At 35.6% G+C, this 18,220-nt stretch overlaps 1 protein-coding gene across 2 annotated transcripts; it reads left to right on the top strand.

The window, feature by feature from the left end:
• Nucleotides 1-6,168: 6,168 nt before the first annotated feature.
• On the top strand, nucleotides 6,169-18,161 carry LOC141834583 (protein CELLULOSE SYNTHASE INTERACTIVE 3). Of its 2 annotated transcripts, none has more exons than XM_074721899.1 (7): nucleotides 6,169-6,755; nucleotides 7,047-7,158; nucleotides 7,338-10,395; nucleotides 11,906-14,450; nucleotides 16,724-17,175; nucleotides 17,261-17,377; nucleotides 17,467-18,161. In XM_074721899.1, the coding sequence occupies exons 2-7, from the start codon at nucleotides 7,088-7,090 to the stop codon at nucleotides 17,626-17,628; spliced, it is 6,405 nt and encodes a 2,134-aa protein (XP_074578000.1). In that variant the 5' UTR covers nucleotides 6,169-6,755; nucleotides 7,047-7,087; the 3' UTR covers nucleotides 17,629-18,161. The 2 variants fall into 2 exon arrangements, with proteins under 2 accessions (XP_074578000.1, XP_074578001.1); XM_074721900.1 differs by having other exon boundaries at nucleotides 6,169-6,859.
• The last annotated feature ends 59 nt before the right edge of the window (nucleotides 18,162-18,220 follow it).

Here is an 18,220-nt window from a genome sequence, read left to right as displayed (position 1 = left end):
CCACAAAACCAGGCAAATAAGTCAATCGACTAGGCCAAATTAGGTCAACCGTAAACCCTCCCCATTCCCTACACAAACCCGATCCTAATAAATATGATTTCTGAAAAGTGAACAATAGAAAATTATAACATAATCTTCTTGTGTTCGATTATTATTCAATAGAAATTGGTATTGTTGCAATTTAGTTTTATTCTGGAAGTGCATTAACCATTTTTTTATGATTTATTTCCTCAGTTTTCAGAATGTTCAATCAATCGTATTTGCCACGATTTATAGATAAATCTGCACCGGGAAATAAAAGATTCTGTTGGAAAGATATCTAAGGCTTCAGTTGGTCAACGGGCGCTTAAAGATTCTTTTGGAAAACAATCTTGTTTGGTATCTATCACCGGCTGTCACATCGCAGCACGTGGCGTGCCTTCTGCTTTTGTTTAAAAAAATTATTTAATGTTTTTTTTTCCATTTAATTTTATGCTTCCAAAAGTCAAATATTATGGTACCGGAGCATGGCGACATCGAGCTAAATCACCCACTAAGAAGTTGGATCGAGTTATTGGATTACTGGTTGTCGGGTATCTTTGACTTTGCAATATGACAAAAGAAATTAAACCGTATTTTTCTCTCACTGTACTACTGAATTTGATCCTTTTCAATTTCCATTCAGCTAAAAATATAAGGAATCTGTTCCTTCCAGAAAACAAAGTCAATCAGCTTAAAAAATTGAGGAACTTGATCGAGTTCATCCTAGAAAAATAAAGTCAACTTTGGAAAACACATAAGGCATGATGGCATAAGATCCTGTAGCATGTCAAACCTTTTTTTTCTTTTTTTTTAAACAGGAAAAACAAAATATTCAACTTTTAGATAGATCGATTACAGTAATCAAAAAATAGGACGATTAAACATTTTAAAATTAGATCTTCTTTCTTTCTTTCTCTTTTGCTTCATCGATATCATTATTGGCTCTTCTCCTCCTCCGTAGTGATTAATCTCTATCGGAAAGATTAATTCTTTACTTAATTAAAATTATTAGACAATTCAACTTATTTTGTAGAGATAATTTAAACTGATAATTAATTTCAAGCTGCCAGCAGCAATAGCGGAGCCAGCCCCGCCTATTTACCCAAGCTGATCCCAAGCTGTGGGTCATGAACATGTTGTCACTCGGGCTAATCTACTCATTTTCTCTTTTCTCCTATAGTAAATCAGATTTTTTTCCTTTCTAACGCCGTTGACGGGTAGATTTGACTGTGGCTCCGCCCTTGGCTAGCAGGGGCTGATTTTTTTTTCTGATCATCGGTGCTGAGTCGACTGAATGACCGAGTCGTCGATTGCCAAGTGGCCAACTGGCGAGACGTCGAGGGCCAAACTGAGATAGTACAGAACGCGTCACGGGAATCTGTCAAGTCGATAGAAAACTTGACAGGAATAAAGATGGGGTTGCAGGTGGATTAGCACTTTTTTATATTGCTCTTTTTGCTCAAGACTTAGAGTCTTATATAGAGTTTCTCATCTATACGTTGAAATTACATTCATGCATCCATACGTTCGTGCATCACTAAATTGCATTTCTGGCTTAGATAAATTTTATCCTGATTGGTCCGGCATTCGACGTGCATAGGTCGCACTCGCACATGAGTCGCATTGTGGGTAGTGCAATCCAGGCCCTAGATTTGCACCTCCCTACGCACCCACGCGTGAGAGAGAGTCTCTTCCTATGCATTTGTTCACAACATTAATGCTTGTGACACAATATAAATCAACAACTATGTCTTGAAACTTTCAATGTGAGACGACTATATTCTGGAGCTTCATTCTTCTACCTCTTTTTATTTCCATTCAAATTTCCAACACCGGCTTCCTGTTCTAAATTAACATAATTATGTTTAAATTTTTTTTTTAAATAATATGCTGAAATATTTTTATATATAATAAATACCTAGCAAATTAAGGAAATAACAGGCAACATAATAATAAAAATGTATGACATTACTTTATTATCATGATAAGTTTGTAAATTAAGGTTATATTAAAAACGTATTATGTTTTTATCACAAAAATTGCTAAAAATGATAACAAATAATTCATTTAGTGGCACAATATATGCATTAAATATTTATTTTATTTTATATATGTTATGCGTCTTGTGCTGAAAGTGGCTAAAATTGATGAGATTTTTCATGTTTACTATTTAATTTGTGTGTGTATACACACACACACACAAAATTAAATGTGATGAGATTTTATTATTTGATCATCATAAATAATTTTTAGACTCAATTATATGAATGTTTTATTAATTATTCTAAGCTAGTTTCAAAATAATCAAGTCAACTAAATTTTATTCTTGTCAAATAATAATTCTAAAGTATATAATGAGTAAGTTTTTAGCAACATCTCAACTCATCAATTGTCAACTCTTAAAAGTCTTCTTTCATCTAAATAAAATCATAATTGAATTGGAATGTCTAATTAATTAATTTATTTTTACTTCATCTATAGAATAATTTATTTACTTTATCTTATTAATGGAGTTAGACTTCCTAATGCAGTATTCTGGATAAGACTGTCTTATATATATATTGTTGTTGTCCTCTATATAGAACTATCATTTTATGTGAATTTCAATAGTTTTCTTTAATAAATTTCTATGTTATAAATGAATCGATGCATATTCAAAGTTTTATATTACTATTTAACACCTACCATCTACAAACTATAATGATAATTTTTCAACATTATTAATTATTTGGTACTATTGATAATAAGATTGATAATCAATAGATTTCCAATATTTATATAGATAGAATGGCTAGTACTTTCTCTCATATTTAAAAACAAATAATTGCAGATTTAAGAGATAATAATCAAATAGACATTTACATTCTTCTTTCGCACTAGGCCATAAGATATTATGCAATTGAAAGTTTCTTGATTAAAATATAAAGCTAAGGGTGTCCCATTTTATCAGAATCATCAAAGAAAAAATGTCCCTTTTTAATTTTTAATTAAAAGGATGTTCCATATCCTTAAATCTACTGTTCGACTGTGAATAATGTCATAATTGAGGATGGAACTTGGAAGGGTCCCCCAAGAAACTGATAGCAGTGCTCCAACCGCGATCATAACAAAAACAGAGGAGGCCAATCACAAAATAATAATAAAAAAAACAGCATTTTTTTATTTAAAGTACGAATTTTTATTTTTTTAAAAAATTAAAATAATATTTTATCTATAACCTAAAATACGCCTTCATACTTCATCTTAAAATTGCTGTTTTTATATTATTTTAATCAAGACTAAGATATAATTATTTTGTAAATTTTAATTAAAATTAAATCAAAACAACTATACCTTAAAAGCAGTTTTAATTTGACCGTTTATGAGTTATACAGTTTGCATAATAGTTCCCACGTGGATCACACGTGCATATTTTAATGTTTTTTTGTGGCTTTTAAAATAGATTTTTTTATGTGAGTCATTCCAGGTAAATTGAGAAGTTGAGAAGCTGCAGTTAACCACAACGGAGAAGAATATTATCTTGACTTCGTTGAAATTCGAACTCTTGTCCTCTTCTACAACTCTGCTTCATCATAACTAATTCAGTTATGCTTTAAAAACTTATAAGTACCTTATTAGATCGTGTTGTTAACTAAGTATTTAATGATACAATCAATAACCAATCACTCCAAATACAACTATTAAAACTATCCTTAGATTTAATCAATTTTAATTCCTTAACCTTCAACTTCCAATTTAATTCTAAATGTAATAAAATAATATAGAGTTTGAAATGATCTCCCATAACTTTTAAGATTTTACAAAATCAAATGTGCATGTGCATCTTATTAGGGTTCATTAAAATTCACAAGAGAATTAATTATTCAAGCCTGCATCTTATCAGAGACGGATGTACGGTAGAATATAGCTCAGCCATTTATTTTAATTGATCTATATAAATTTAATTAAGTATTAATTTTTTTAATAAAATAAATAAATGAATGAATTAGATAAGAAGCAATATGCTGAATTAAAAATCAAATAAAATTTATCAAATAGGTACGGAGATAAAGAATATGTTGATCTAAATAAAGATTGATTTGGACGTAATTTTGATATGATCAAATCAAATTCAATCGATTTGGAATTTTTAAAAAATTTATTATTATTTTTTATTCTCTTCCAGTAGACAATCTTATTCCAAAGACCTCACGCACAAGCCTCTGTATCGACTTCTTCTCCTTTTTTTATTCTAAATATAATTTAATTATTTTTCTTTTTTTATTTCTTTTTTCTTCTTCCTCTTCTCAATCTCAAGAGTAGCATCCCTCCATCTTCTTTTTCTTTTATTATTTTCCAACTGACAAACAATTCTAATTTTTCTTTCTCTCTGACAAGAACAATCCTTGTTTTATATTTTCTTATCATCAGAGCTAAGTGAGATCATCGAAAAAAAGAATAAAACTCCTATTTTTCTTTTTTTTTTTTAATAAAAGATGGAATTCGTTATCCCAACAATCCTACACTGTTGATCCCACGATCATCTATAAAAAGATAAGTTGAAAAGCTACAATTGATCATTAGGATTTTTCTTTCATTTTGTCATGATAGTTGAGTCAAATTGATTGACTATTATTTATTTATTGATTTTAATTAGTATTATTATTATTTTACTTATTTATAATTTGAACTATTTTAAAATTGAATATCAGTATATTATAAAGAAATTAAAGAAACAAATATTGATATCCTTTTGTTGTTTTTTAAAGATGTCGTTAAATTTGTAAAAGCACTTCAATTTTTATCATTTATCGATCTAACAAAATATTTTAATTTTCAATGTCTAAATTTCTACCTTTTATTTTTTTTAGTAATGACTATTAGTCATCCTGTATTTATATTGCATGCAAAAAAAAAAGATATATAAATATCAATGTATGAGATAAAATATTATCTCTAAAAAAGAGACATTATCAACTAAATATGTTAAAGCATTCGGATATCAAATTTATTACATTAAGTTAAAACTCACGTCGACTCTAATTTCTAGATCATCTTACATCTGATTAAATACATCACCACCGGTATAAAAATATCATTTTTATCCTCCATTAATTTAATAATATTTATTTATATATATTTTTTAAGTTCTAAAATTTTTGATCGGTAGAGTTTTAAAATAATATAAAAATCGTTTTATTTTAACTATATTTTAATATTAATATTAATATTATATATATATATTAATCAAGAAAAATTAAAAGTATGCTCGTCATTTACAAGATCATCATGAATGAACATTCTATTGTCAATTAAAGTTAAATAGATACCCCTTCAAAAATTTTATCCTTCAAATTTTTTTTTGATCTAACATTATTGTAGTAACTATTATTAATTGTTATAACGTATTGAAACTATCGAATAATTATTATAACGGATAAAAACTACTTAGTTGATACAACATATTTAGGATGAATTTAAGATTTACAATATATAAAAACTACTAAGTAAATGTGATAATGTATAGAAGTTATCCAATAGTTGTAAGATATCTAATAGCTATTACAACAATCAATATGTAAAAACTATTTAATAGTTATAATGTTTTTAGGATAAGTTTATAATTTAAAATTTAAAACTTAAGATTTAGAATTTTTTAATAATATTATTTATCAACTTATCAAAAATATTTATATTTTATCAAAATTATTTTAAAATAATTGTAGAAGTTATTAGATAACTGTTACAATTCTAAATTTTAAAATCACCCTAAATATATTATAGCAATTAGATATTATAATAATTATTTAATAATTTTTATATCATTTAAATTTTAAATTTTAAATTTATCATAAATATATTATAGTAATTATTGAATAATTTTTATATAATGTAATAATTATTAATAATTTACACGTCGTTCGTATAAATTTATGTTAAAATTTAGGAGAATACTATTTGTATTAAAGAAAATAATTTCTCCAAATGATCTATTTACATAAAGGATATTTTTTTAAAAAAAATTACATAAAGTTACAACAAAACCTTCTAAAATTCCACTAACAAATAATAATATAAAAACATTTTTCAGCCCGAGCGGAGAGTTCTGTTCCTGTTCTTGGTCATGTGGTGTTGTCCTCCAGCCTTCCTCCAGTTGTGGTAGCGGTACTGGTTGCTGCGAGTGCTGCTCGCTTCTCTTTCCTCGGCCAAAGATTTCATTTGGGCGGCGAGTGGTTCGTCGATTGTACACTGGTGGTCGTCTCCCCCGTTGTGGCGGCGCCGATCGGTAGCTCACGCCAAGGTCAGTACCACGACGTGGCGGTGGGTGGACTGCGAAAGGCCAAGCAACACTTGGCTTCCGTTCGACATTTGCAGCGAATCTCATCGCCTTCCTGCTCGTGATTTGAGTGGCCGTGGTGCTTTTTTTTATCCCTCGGTTACAACGCCAATGAGATGCGTTAGATCGTCAGTTTCATGCTCGATTCCACTTCTCTTCAGCGAAACCGCTCACCCACCTATTTGCTGTGGCTTGGGCGAGATGCTTGCTCAATTCTGTGCCTTCTGTGGAACTGCTGGATCTGCCCCCTTTTGTGTAATTTAGGGGGATAGTGCTGTAATTTGGGTCGCATTCTGAGGAGGAGTAGATCTGATTTGGCTCCACCCTCCGTGGTTCTATTTCGGGAGTTGTTGGTCTGGATCTATGTGATAAAGTTGAATCTAGCTTTCGTATGAGAGAGTTCCTCGTAGCATTCGTGGTGAGTTTCTACTGCGAGATGTCGCTCTGACGGTAACTTATGCTTCAGATTTTGGTTACGCTTAAACCTCATCTGTGAATGAAGAAAGATTGATGTTTCTTCTGGTAATTTCACTCGATTTTTTAGTCTATTTTTTGTCCCGAACTTTTTGTTTGGGGAAAATCGATCTGTAAATGCAGTCTTCGTAATTATTGTTTATATTTGGAGAGTTAGTCCTTTTCAAGTAGTATTGCAGCCACTTTTGGGGGTTTTAAACATCAATTTTTAACATTCTGATTTTCCAATCTGCAGGGACTGAAAGAGGAAAGTTGGGAAAGTGAGAGCTAGCATTGATGTCGAAGACTGGTACACTTGAGCATCGCCAACTTTCTCCTGCACCTTCTTCCTCATCTTCTCAATCTCGGTATATTGTTTGTAGACTCACTTTATAGGAATTTATGTATTTACTTTTATTTTATCTGTTATAAGCATGTCTTCTACTAGAATACTTGTTTGATACCGTTCTTTCTTTTGCTTTTCTCTCAATGTTGGTAACCAATGGCAACAACTTACAATTCTTGGCATCTATTGTCTTTTCTATAGTGAATCAAATGGTATGGATGATCCTGAGGATACAATTGGCAGTGTTGCTCGTTTCTTGGAGCAGCTTCATGCAAATTCATCCTCCCCAAAAGAGAAAGAGCTGATAACAGCACACTTGCTTGCAATTGCAAAAAAGCAGAAAGATGGTAGGGCTTCAATTGGAACCCATTCTCAGGCCATGCCATTGTTGATCTCAGTTCTCAGAAATGGGACGCCAAAAGCAAAGGTAAATGTTGCCACCATTCTTAGTGCACTCTGCAAGGAAGGTGACTTGCGTGTTAAGGTCCTTTTGGGGGGTTGCATACCACCATTACTTTCGCTTTTGAAATCTGAATATTTGGAGGCAAGGAAGGCAGCAGCTGAAGCTATCTTCGAGGTGTCTTCAGATGGTCTTTCAGACGATCATATTGGCATGAAAATATTTGTCACCGAAGGCGTTGTGCCTACCCTCTGGGATCTGCTTAATCCCAATATTAAGCAAGACCACGTGGTCGAAAGATTTGTTACCGGAGCATTGAGAAATCTTTGTGGAGACAAGGATGGATACTGGAGGGCTACACTTGAAGCTGGAGGTGTGGAGATAATTACAGGCCTTCTGTTGTCTGGTAACACAGCTGCCCAATCAAATGCCGCTTCCCTCTTGGCTCGTTTGGTCTCAGCATTCAATGACAGTATTCCCAAGGTCATAGATGCTGGAGCTGTTAAAGCCCTTCTCCAACTTCTAGGACAAGACAATGATATTTCTGTGTGTGCTAGTGCTGCCGATGCTTTAGAAGTCTTGTCGTCGAAGTCAACTATGGCTAAGAAAGCCATGGTGGATGCAGGTGGTCTTCCAATTTTAATTGGAGCAGTGGTAGCACCTTCAAAGGAGTCTATGCAAGGAGAGTCTGGTCATTCTCTACAAAGGCATGCTCTCTGTGCTTTAGCAAATATATGCGGTGGCATGTCATCTCTTATACTTTATCTTGGAGAGCTCTCCCAAACGCCTCGCCTTGCTATTCCTGTTGCTGATATAACTGGTGCTCTTGCATACTCTTTGATGGTTTTTGAGGGCAAGGAAGAAAGAGCATTTGATCCAATGCAGATTGAGGAAATCTTGATGAATCTACTGAAATCCAGAGATAATAATAAACTGGTTCAGGATAGTGTTCTTGAGGCTTTGGCCAGCCTGTATGGCAATGTTTCACTTTCCTATCGTATTGATCATTCAGATGCAAAAAGGGTGCTTGTTGGGTTAATAACCATGGCTTCTGCTGATGTACGAGATTATCTTGTTCTTTCACTGGCAAGATTGTGTTGTGATAAAGTTGGAATATGGGGGGCGCTTGGAGAGAGAGAGGGCATTCAACTACTAATAGCGCTGCTGGGACTTTCCAGTGAACAACACCAGGAATATGCAGTTTCTTTGCTAGCGATTTTGACCGACCAAGTGGATGACAGCAAATGGGCAATTACAGCTGCTGGTGGAATCCCTCCTCTGGTGCAACTATTGGAAATTGGATCCCAGAAAGCAAAGGAGGATGCAGTCCATGTTATGTGGAACTTGTGCTGTCACAGTGATGACATTCGTGCTTGTGTTGAGAGTGCTGGGGCTGTTCCAGCTCTCTTGTGGCTATTGAATACTAGCAGTCAAAAGGCGCAAGAAACATCTGTGGAGACACTCAAGAAGCTGATAAATTATGTTGACTCTGCCACCATTAATCAACTGTTAGCCCTTCTAGTTAGTGATGATAATCTTAGTTCCAAGACACATGCTATTATAGTATTGGGTCACGTGCTTACAATAGCTTCCTATAAGGACTTGGTACAGAAAGGGACACCTGCCAACAAAGGACTTAGATCTCTGGTGGACGCTCTTAATTCATCCAATGAAGAAACTCAAGAATGTGCTGCTTCTGTTCTAGCTGATTTATTCAGTGTCCGTCAAGATATTTGTGACAGCCTGGCCACCGATGAAATAGTTCATCCTTGTATGAAGCTTTTGACTAGCAATGATCAAGTTGTTGCAACACAGTCAGCTCGAGCTTTGGGTGCATTATCCCGCCCAACCAAGGCTAAAACTGCTAACAAGATGCCTTGCATCACAGAGGGTGATATTGAGCCTCTCATTAAGATGGCTAAAACATCAACAATAGATGCTGCTGAAACTGCTGTTGCTGCTTTGGCAAATCTGCTCTCAGATCCACAGATTGCTGGAGAAGTACTGGCAGAAGATGTGTTATCAGCTTTGTTGAGAGTTCTAGGAGAAGGAACACCTGAAGGCAAGATGAATTCCTCTCGAGCACTTAATCAATTATTGAATCACTTTCCTGTTAGTGATGTTCTCACGGAAAGTTCTCAATGTCGTTTTATAGTTCATGCACTTGCAGATTCTTTATCACACATAGGAATGGCTGGGATTATTTCAGATTCACTTGATGTGCTAGCTATGTTGGTCAAAACAAAATATAGTGTTAACTTCTTATATTCACATTGCAGTTGCAAAGCCCTAGCTGAGGCTCCGGCAACCTTAGAGCCATTGGTTCAAACTCTAGCTGTAGGTCTTCCCACGGAGCAAGATAAGGCTATTGAAATCCTTTCGAGGCTCCAGGATCAACCTCTTGTACTTGGTGATCATTTGGCAGTTAGGCCACAGTCCATAGTTTCACTTGCACAGAGGGTTATGAACTCGCATAGCATGGAAATAAGAATTGGTGGTACTGCTCTTCTCATTTGTGCTATGAAGGCGCACAGGAAGCAGTCACTAGTTGTTCTTGATGCACCAGGACTCTTACAGAAGCTTGTTTATGCCCTGGTTGATATGTTGAAACAACCAATGCCCATCTCCCCAGATGACAAAGCCTGGGGTGGCAGAAATTTTACAGAGAGAAATGTGTTTCATCATGAAGATGACGAATATGATTTACCTAATCCAGCAAAGTTTTTGGAAGGAACAGTTGCCTTAAGTTTGCTTGCTATAATTTCTTCTTCTCATGCTAAGAGCAAACTTACTGTTTTGGAGGCTGGTGGAGTGGAAGTTCTTTCAGATAAGCTTGCAACTTATAGTGCTAATCCTCTGGTCTGATGCTAAACTTTTCTTTTGGTTCATTTCTTCTCTATGTATATGCTATTCAGTTGCAGAAGTGCACATTGGTTGACAAAGTATTTGCTCCTTTAGCTCATTGACTAATTATAGTCATTGTGGACTCCTTTATTACCAGCCCTGTCATTTTTATTTTATCTATTTTACCACAGGATGTAATTTAACTACTAGTAAGGGTGGATTTAAAAGATTTACCAAACAATTGATTTAGGATTTTAATATCAAGTGAAGAAGTAGTCCATATATATGCATACTATTAGAGTTAGACACACCATTAGCCTTATTTAGTGGCATTCAACACTTACTGGATAACACAGAAGAACAGAAAATGCAATTTTATATGGAGCTCTGCTCTTGGGCTGAGCTTCTGATGAACTCATTCTGAGATTTTCATTATTGTTGAAGTTTATGTTTCATGGCATCCTGACATGTAATAGACCTGATAACCCAATTTCCATCCTGTCAAAAACAGTGCTAGAACCAGAATGGTAGTTCCTACTGATCCATTCCTTCACTGATTTTACTTTGTTGGTTTTACCTTCTTTCAAAAGTGTGTGTGTGTGTGTGTGTGTGTGTAGACACCAGCTGTGGCTACATGGAAATTAGTGGTCATAATATTATTCATATAATTACATACCAACAGAAAAAAAAATTCATGAGATTATTTGAAGTATTTAAAATGTAATGCAAAGACACTATTTGAACAATAATTTTGAGTGGTACCAACTTTACCTTGCCACCATTTTCAGATATTGTCCTGTCATACTTCCTGATTATCCTCATGCCTCTCACCAACAAAGACCTGGTTTGACCTGGTTCGTACTACCACCTACTTTGGTCACTATGGTCCAAGCAGTACTGTTCATCAACTACTCTATCTTGTACTTGTAAGAAAGGACATACATGTGAAATGATATGAAATTGAATAACTTGGATTCACTGTGTAATAAGAAATGAGTCAAGACACGTGCTGGTACTAGAGCAAAAAACAACCCTATACTTTTCTGATATTCTACAAACTATTGAGTGTAAGATGGAAAGACCAGCACTAGAACACTTTTTCATTTAAAGTTTCGTGATAAGGCATTCTCTGAATCTGATGTTGCAAACATTCAATGAGTTGATTGGATTTGGAAACGGCGCCTTTCTGATTGCTTGATTGGAATATGTACTCATCTTGCCAGGTTCATTTAAAAGATCAAAATGCACCGAGATGTTCATTCTATTAGATTTAAAATTGTTCGATCCCTTTGCTTATACACTGCTTCATTTTCTATTTTGAGTTTTCATGTTTTGAGCCAAGAGATTGAAGTTCTGTATAATTCGCGCACTCATAGGAAGGATAATAGAATTTATAGTACTTTTGTCTTTACCAGCAGTAAAGAAAATATTTCATAATGACATTCTCTGGGAATAGAAAATTCTGGTTCTTGACTTCTTGTTGCAGTTTGGTATGCATTATTAAGTTTAAACTTTTAATGTACAGGCAGAACTTGAAGAAAACGAAGGCATTTGGATCAGTTCTCTTCTCTTGGCTGTACTTTTCCAGGATTCAGCTGTTATCCAATCTTCAACAATTATGCGCATTATACCTTCTCTTGCTTTCTTGCTGAAATCTGATGAAACCATTGAGAAGTATTTTGCTGCTGAAGCAATGGCTAGTCTTGTTTGTAATGGAAACAAGGGCATCCAGCTTGCTATTGCTAATTCTGGTGCTGTTGGAGGGCTCACAACCTTGATTGGACATGTGGAATCAGATTCACAAAACCTTGTTGCTCTTTCTGAAGAATTCAATTTGGAAAAGCACCCTGGTGAAGTTGTGTTGAATAATCTCTTTGAAATTGAAGATGTGAGGAATGGTGCAACAGCTCGCAAGTCGATACCTTTGTTAGTTGACCTTCTAAGGCCAATGCCAGATAGGCCTGGAGCACCACCAATTGCTATTCACCTTCTGACTAAGATAGCTGAAGGTAGCGAAACAAACAAGCTTGCCATTGCTGAAGCTGGAGCCCTAGAATCTTTGACTAAATATCTTTCCTTGAGTCCTCAGGACTCAATCGAAACCAGTATAACTGATCTTTTACGAATCTTGTATAGCAACACTGAATTGGTTCACCATGAATATTCACTTAATACCTTGAATCAGCTAATAGCTGTTTTAAGAATGGGATCAAGGAGTTCTCGGTATAGTGCTGCTAGGACTTTGCAGGAGCTTTTTGATGTTGAAGATATCAGAGAGACTGAAATGGCCAGGCAAGCTATTCAACCATTAGTTGACATGTTGAACTCAGGTTCTGAGAAGGAACAACATGCTGCACTTGTTGCTTTAGTCAAATTGACAGAAGGAAATATTTCTAGGGCATCAGCTTTAACTGATGTGGAAGGTAATCCACTTGAAAGCCTGTATAAAATTTTGTTATGCAGTTCATCTTTGGAACTAAAGAGAAGTGCTGCAAAATTATGCTATGTAATATTCGGAAATTCAACTCTACGAACAATGCCAATAGCCTCGGAGTGTGTTGAACCTTTGATATCTCTAATTATATCAGACTCCAGTGTAGAAGTAGAATCTGGTGTTCGTGCTCTAGACAAGCTGCTTGATGATGAACACCATGCAGATATTGCTGCAGCTACTGAAGTAGTTGGTCTTCTTGTGAAATATGTTTCTGGTTCAAACTATCAGCTTTCTGAGGCCAGTATAAGTGCTCTTATAAAATTGGGAAAGGATCGGCCTCAATGTAAACTTGAAATGGTAAATGCTGGTATAATTGATAATGCACTTGAGATGATGCTTGATGCACCAGTCTCGGTTTGTTCTTCAATTGCTGAGTTGCTTCGAATTCTGACAAACAACAGTGTTATTGCTAAAAGCTCAGCTGCAGCCAAGATAGTCGAACCTCTCTTTTCACTACTAAAACGTCCAAATTTTACCATGTGGGGACAACATAGTGCATTGCAAGCACTTGTAAATATCTTAGAGAAGCCTCAGAGTTTGACAGCCCTGAAGTTAACTCCAAGTCAAGTCATTGAGCCTTTGATATCATTTCTTGAGTCCCCATCCCAAGCCATCCAACAGCTTGGCACCGAACTACTGTCACATCTCTTGGAACAGGAGCATTTCCAACAGGACATTACTACAAAGAATGCAATTGTTCCTCTTGTACAGCTTGCTGGAATTGGAATCCTGAACCTACAGCAAACAGCAATTAAAGCACTTGAAAGTATGTCACTGAGCTGGCCCAAAGATGTGGCTGATGCAGGGGGAATTTTTGAGCTTTCTAAAGTGATCATCCAGGAAGACCCCCAGCCCAGTCATACTTTGTGGGAGTCAGCAGCACTTGTTTTATCAAGCGTTGTTAAATCTAATCCACAGTACTACTTTAAAGTTTCATTGCTTGTGCTTGTGAAGTTATTGCAGTCAACAGTTGAAGCTACCCTTTCAGTAGCTCTAAATGCTCTTCTTGTTCAAGAGAGAAACAACTCCACAAATGCAGTAATGATGGCTGAAGCTGGTGCAGTTGATGCACTGCTTAAACTCCTAGGATCCCACCAATGTGAAGAAGCTTGTGGAAGATTGCTTGAAGCAATATTTAACAATGCACGAGTGCGAGAAATGAAGCTTGTAAAAAGTGCAATAACTCCTCTTACCAACTATTTGTTAGATCCACAGGTTATATCACAACCAGCAAAGTTCCTAGTGACTCTCGCACTTGGTAATCTTTTTCAGCATGACACACTTGCTAGAGCAAGTGCTTCTGCGGCTGCATGCCATGCCTTAATTACTCTGCTAGAAGACCAGCCAAAAGAAGAGATGAAAGTGGTGGCCATATGTGCTCTGCAGAGTTTGGTTATGCACAGTAGAACAAATAGGCGAGCAGTCGCAGAAGCTGGGGGAATACTGGTTATACAGGATCTCTTGATGTCCCAAAATACTGAAGTTGCTGGTCAGGCTGCATTGCTTATCAAATATCTATTTTCAAATCATACACTCCAAGAATATGTATCAAATGAGCTTATAAGGTCTCTGACAGGTAAGTCTGCTATTAAGTTGTAGTATACTTCAACTCTGTATCTCTGTCTTCATTTACTGTTTAATCAACCCCTAATCACCATCTAAACATAATTTGGATAATTGCTTGCAGCTTTCTTCAATTATTTTTTAGAGTGATTTAATTCCAATCCAGGAGCTATAGGACTTCTTGTATCACTTAATGTTTTTGATATTTTGTTTGATATCCATACTTCTAATTATTGTTTAATTAAAAGTTAAATCCATAGCTCAAGTAGTCAAGACTTTGAAAAGAATAGGAGTTAATTATTTTGAAATCTTTCAATTGTTTGCATGCTTACATTATACTTATCCACGTTACTGGTGAAACTCTTAATTGAAAGTAATAGAGTAAGTTTTTTCAATAAGAGGAATAAGAATTAGTGCACCCATATATAAGATTCCAAAATAGTATCAGATTGGTAAATTAGTATTATTTATATGAAACTTAAATATTGATTCTAACACTCACTCCTTAAGTTATGGCCAACACGTGAAATAAAATAGGAAAAGGGCACCCTACAAATAGGTTCATAGATCATGCCTAGTTTGGAGAAGCAGAAAAATTGTAGGTGTTTGAGTGCTTTGATAGGGAATGTTAAAGTTAGCTTGATATGTTCTTCTTCTGCAAAAGGTGGAATCCGCCACCCTAACGATCCCACACAGTTGACCTCATGATCATTTGTGAGAAGGTAAATCGAGAAACTGCAGTTGACCATGACGGAGGAGAGTATTGTTTCGGCTTCGCTGAGATTTGAACCTTTGCCCTCTTAGCTTGATATGTTCTTCGAAAGAGTGATCTTGTTCTATAACTCCCTTTCAAACTGAAGATTCTGCAAGAATTTGAGTCTACTATGATGGAAATGGATTGCAAATGAGAGAAGAGGAAGAGGGTGGGGGTCTATGGGAGTCTGTGCCACTGTATTACCTGTGTCCTTCCCTCAATAGTGGAAATCTTAGAAATTTAGCCTAGGCTTAACTTTCTTTGACAATGAATTGAAAGTAAAAGAGAGTTTATCCAACAAGAGAATTGTATGTATACGACTCCACCATAATACCCAATTTTGAATTAGAATTAAGGTAGCTTAAGTCAGTATCAAAATATGATTACGACTTGATTGTACCAATAAATAAAATTTATCTAAAAATAGGCATGTGACAGTTTATGCATTGGACTATGTTGTCCTATTTATTTAAAATTAACATGGAGCAATTTTTCTTAGATTGATATTCATGATTGGAAAATTCACTTTGAATTAAAATTTAATATGGTTAATTTAGGGTTAGTTGTTGGGTGGCCCTCCCATGGTATACTTTAAGCTAAATACCTTCCTGCTCTAGCATGTGGGCTAAGCAAAAAGGCTGACCAAACACCACCTGACAATTTCAGAAATTAAATAACTTCATTATCAAACTTGATTTTTTTCAAACCACCAAGATTCTAAAAAAAAATTAGGCTTATCTCGTAAATTGTCTATAGGACACTTGTTCTTATTTAGAGTATCTTCAAGGGACTTAAGCAGGCGCAAAGGAAAGGAAGCAAAGGAATTGCACCAACTTTGTTTATTTGGAAGTCATACTAGTTTCTCTTTCATTTCATTCAAATTCCAAAATGTAAAGGAGAGAGTGATGAAGTGTGTGTACCAGTTAACAAGACTGGTCAGCAATTATCATCTGTAGAATCACTGACCAGTTGATTGACTAGCTGGTAAACAACAATTGAACTTGCTGACCGATCAGCAATGTGCAATCGAGTCAACGATCAGTTTAACTATTTTTTAATTTTTTGGTCTTCTTTCTGTCTGCTCATTTCCTTAAAGTAAATGACATAATGAATCAGTCATCCTTCCCTTTTTCTTCATTTTCTCTTCCTTTTGTCTCCTATACTCCCTCTATCCATCCAAATCAATGGAATATAATGATAAACTTTTTTTGCCTTCTTTTCCATATCTACTTTCACAAGGTCATAAAGGATCCAACAATTAGTATCTTAGGTACATGATCATGAAGTCAATCAGATAGGATGATTTCCCTGATCTTGCCACGGGTCATTCAATCTGAAAAATCAAGACAGACCAATCTGAATTCAAGATGACAGACTGGAGTTGTTCTGGTCGTAAGGGTGTCACAGAATGTGCAGAATAAATAACTTGGAACAAGTTAGGCTATGCCCTCGTAATGATTTGCCAATTCTAAATCTTTTATTTTATTTTTTTTATTCTGCTGTTTGCCTGTGACCAATTGTTCTTTGTACAGCTGCTTTGGAGAAAGAATTGTGGTCCTCTGCAACTAACAACGAAGAAGTTCTGAGAACCATATATGTGATATTTAGCAACTTCAAGAAGCTCCGCATGTCAGAAGCAGCCACACTATGCATCCCACATTTAGTCGGTGCTCTGAGGGGAAGTGAGGCTGCTCAAGAGTCAGTCTTAGATACTCTTTGTTTGTTAAAGGAATCATGGCCACAGATGAATGAAGATATTGCAAAAGCACAAGCCTTGATTGCTGCTGAAGCCATACCTATGTTGCAAATGTTGATGAAAACTTGCCCACCTAGTTTTCAGGAAAGGGCAGAAAGCTTACTGAATTGCCTACCAGGGTGCTTGACAGTGGTCATCAAACGTGGGAATAACTTGAAGCAGACAATGGGAAGTCCAAATGCTTTCTGTCAACTTAAAATAGGAAATGGACCTCCAAGAGAGACCAAGGTAAAAGTTTTAGAAGTAACTGGTCAGTATTGTGTTTGTTTTTCTTTCATTCATATTTTCAATGAATTTTCAAATAAACATTTAGGTGGTGGGCCATAGTGCATGCCCAGAATGGAAGGAAGCTTTTACCTGGGCATTTGATGTTCCTCCCAAAGGACAGAAACTTTATATAGTTTGCAAAAGCAAAAGCACGTTCGGAAAGGTAAATGTTTATGAATTTTCTTCTATGTTTTAGTTTGATGGCACATAATTCTCTTTTAACATACTCTTGTATCCTTTATCATTCTAAAGAGTACCCTTGGAAGGGTCACCATTCAGATAGACAAGGTTGTTACTGAAGGAGTGTACAGTGGATTGTTCAGCCTCAACCATGACGGCAACAGGGATGGATCTTCGCGAACACTTGAAATTGAGATTGTATGGTCCAATAGGACATCTGGTGATGGCATGTGAACAAGGTCGGGGATACAAAAAATACGGCTCTTTCATTCAGCAGGAATATCAACCAAATTCTGATTCGATAATCCTGCATCTTGTATGATTCTCAGAGAGTATACAAGGCCCAAAGGTGTAATTATTTTGGAATTCATATTTGTCAAGTTCCGTAACAAGTACGAGAAGGCTGTAAAAGTTTATATGAAGTCAAAGCTCCAGAAGGCGGGATAGTTAGTGTGAGCAGTTGTGTCCGCACATCTATGCAGTTTTGCTTGCTCTAGTTCATGAAGATGAGAGGATTCTCCAAGCGTGTACAGGTAAATTATTCTGTAATTAACACGGGTTTTTGATCCAACAACACTCACAGTGCCAAGGTTGTCTTTCGTCAAGCATAGTAAGGCAGCAGCACTGTTGCTTTGGATCCGTATCGTTCAGACAGACATTATCCTTGTATTTAGGGTATTACATCGGCCTTCGTGTCCTGCTTGGTTGTCCTCAAAAGTTTGTACTTGGGTTAACTTTTTCTTAAACATCAAGTTAAGCTCTTGCTTACACGGCTATCTTGCACACTTTTTCCTATGTGTCGTAGTGTCAGCCAATCATCACGGGC

The sequence above is a fragment of the Curcuma longa genome, chromosome 9 (genome assembly GCF_044706935.1).
Source record: "Curcuma longa cultivar G26 ecotype Majalengka, Jawa Barat chromosome 9, ITB_CL_G26_1.1, whole genome shotgun sequence".
Lineage (NCBI taxonomy): Eukaryota > Viridiplantae > Streptophyta > Magnoliopsida > Zingiberales > Zingiberaceae > Curcuma > Curcuma longa.
This window is presented reverse-complemented; position numbering and strand designations above follow the sequence as displayed.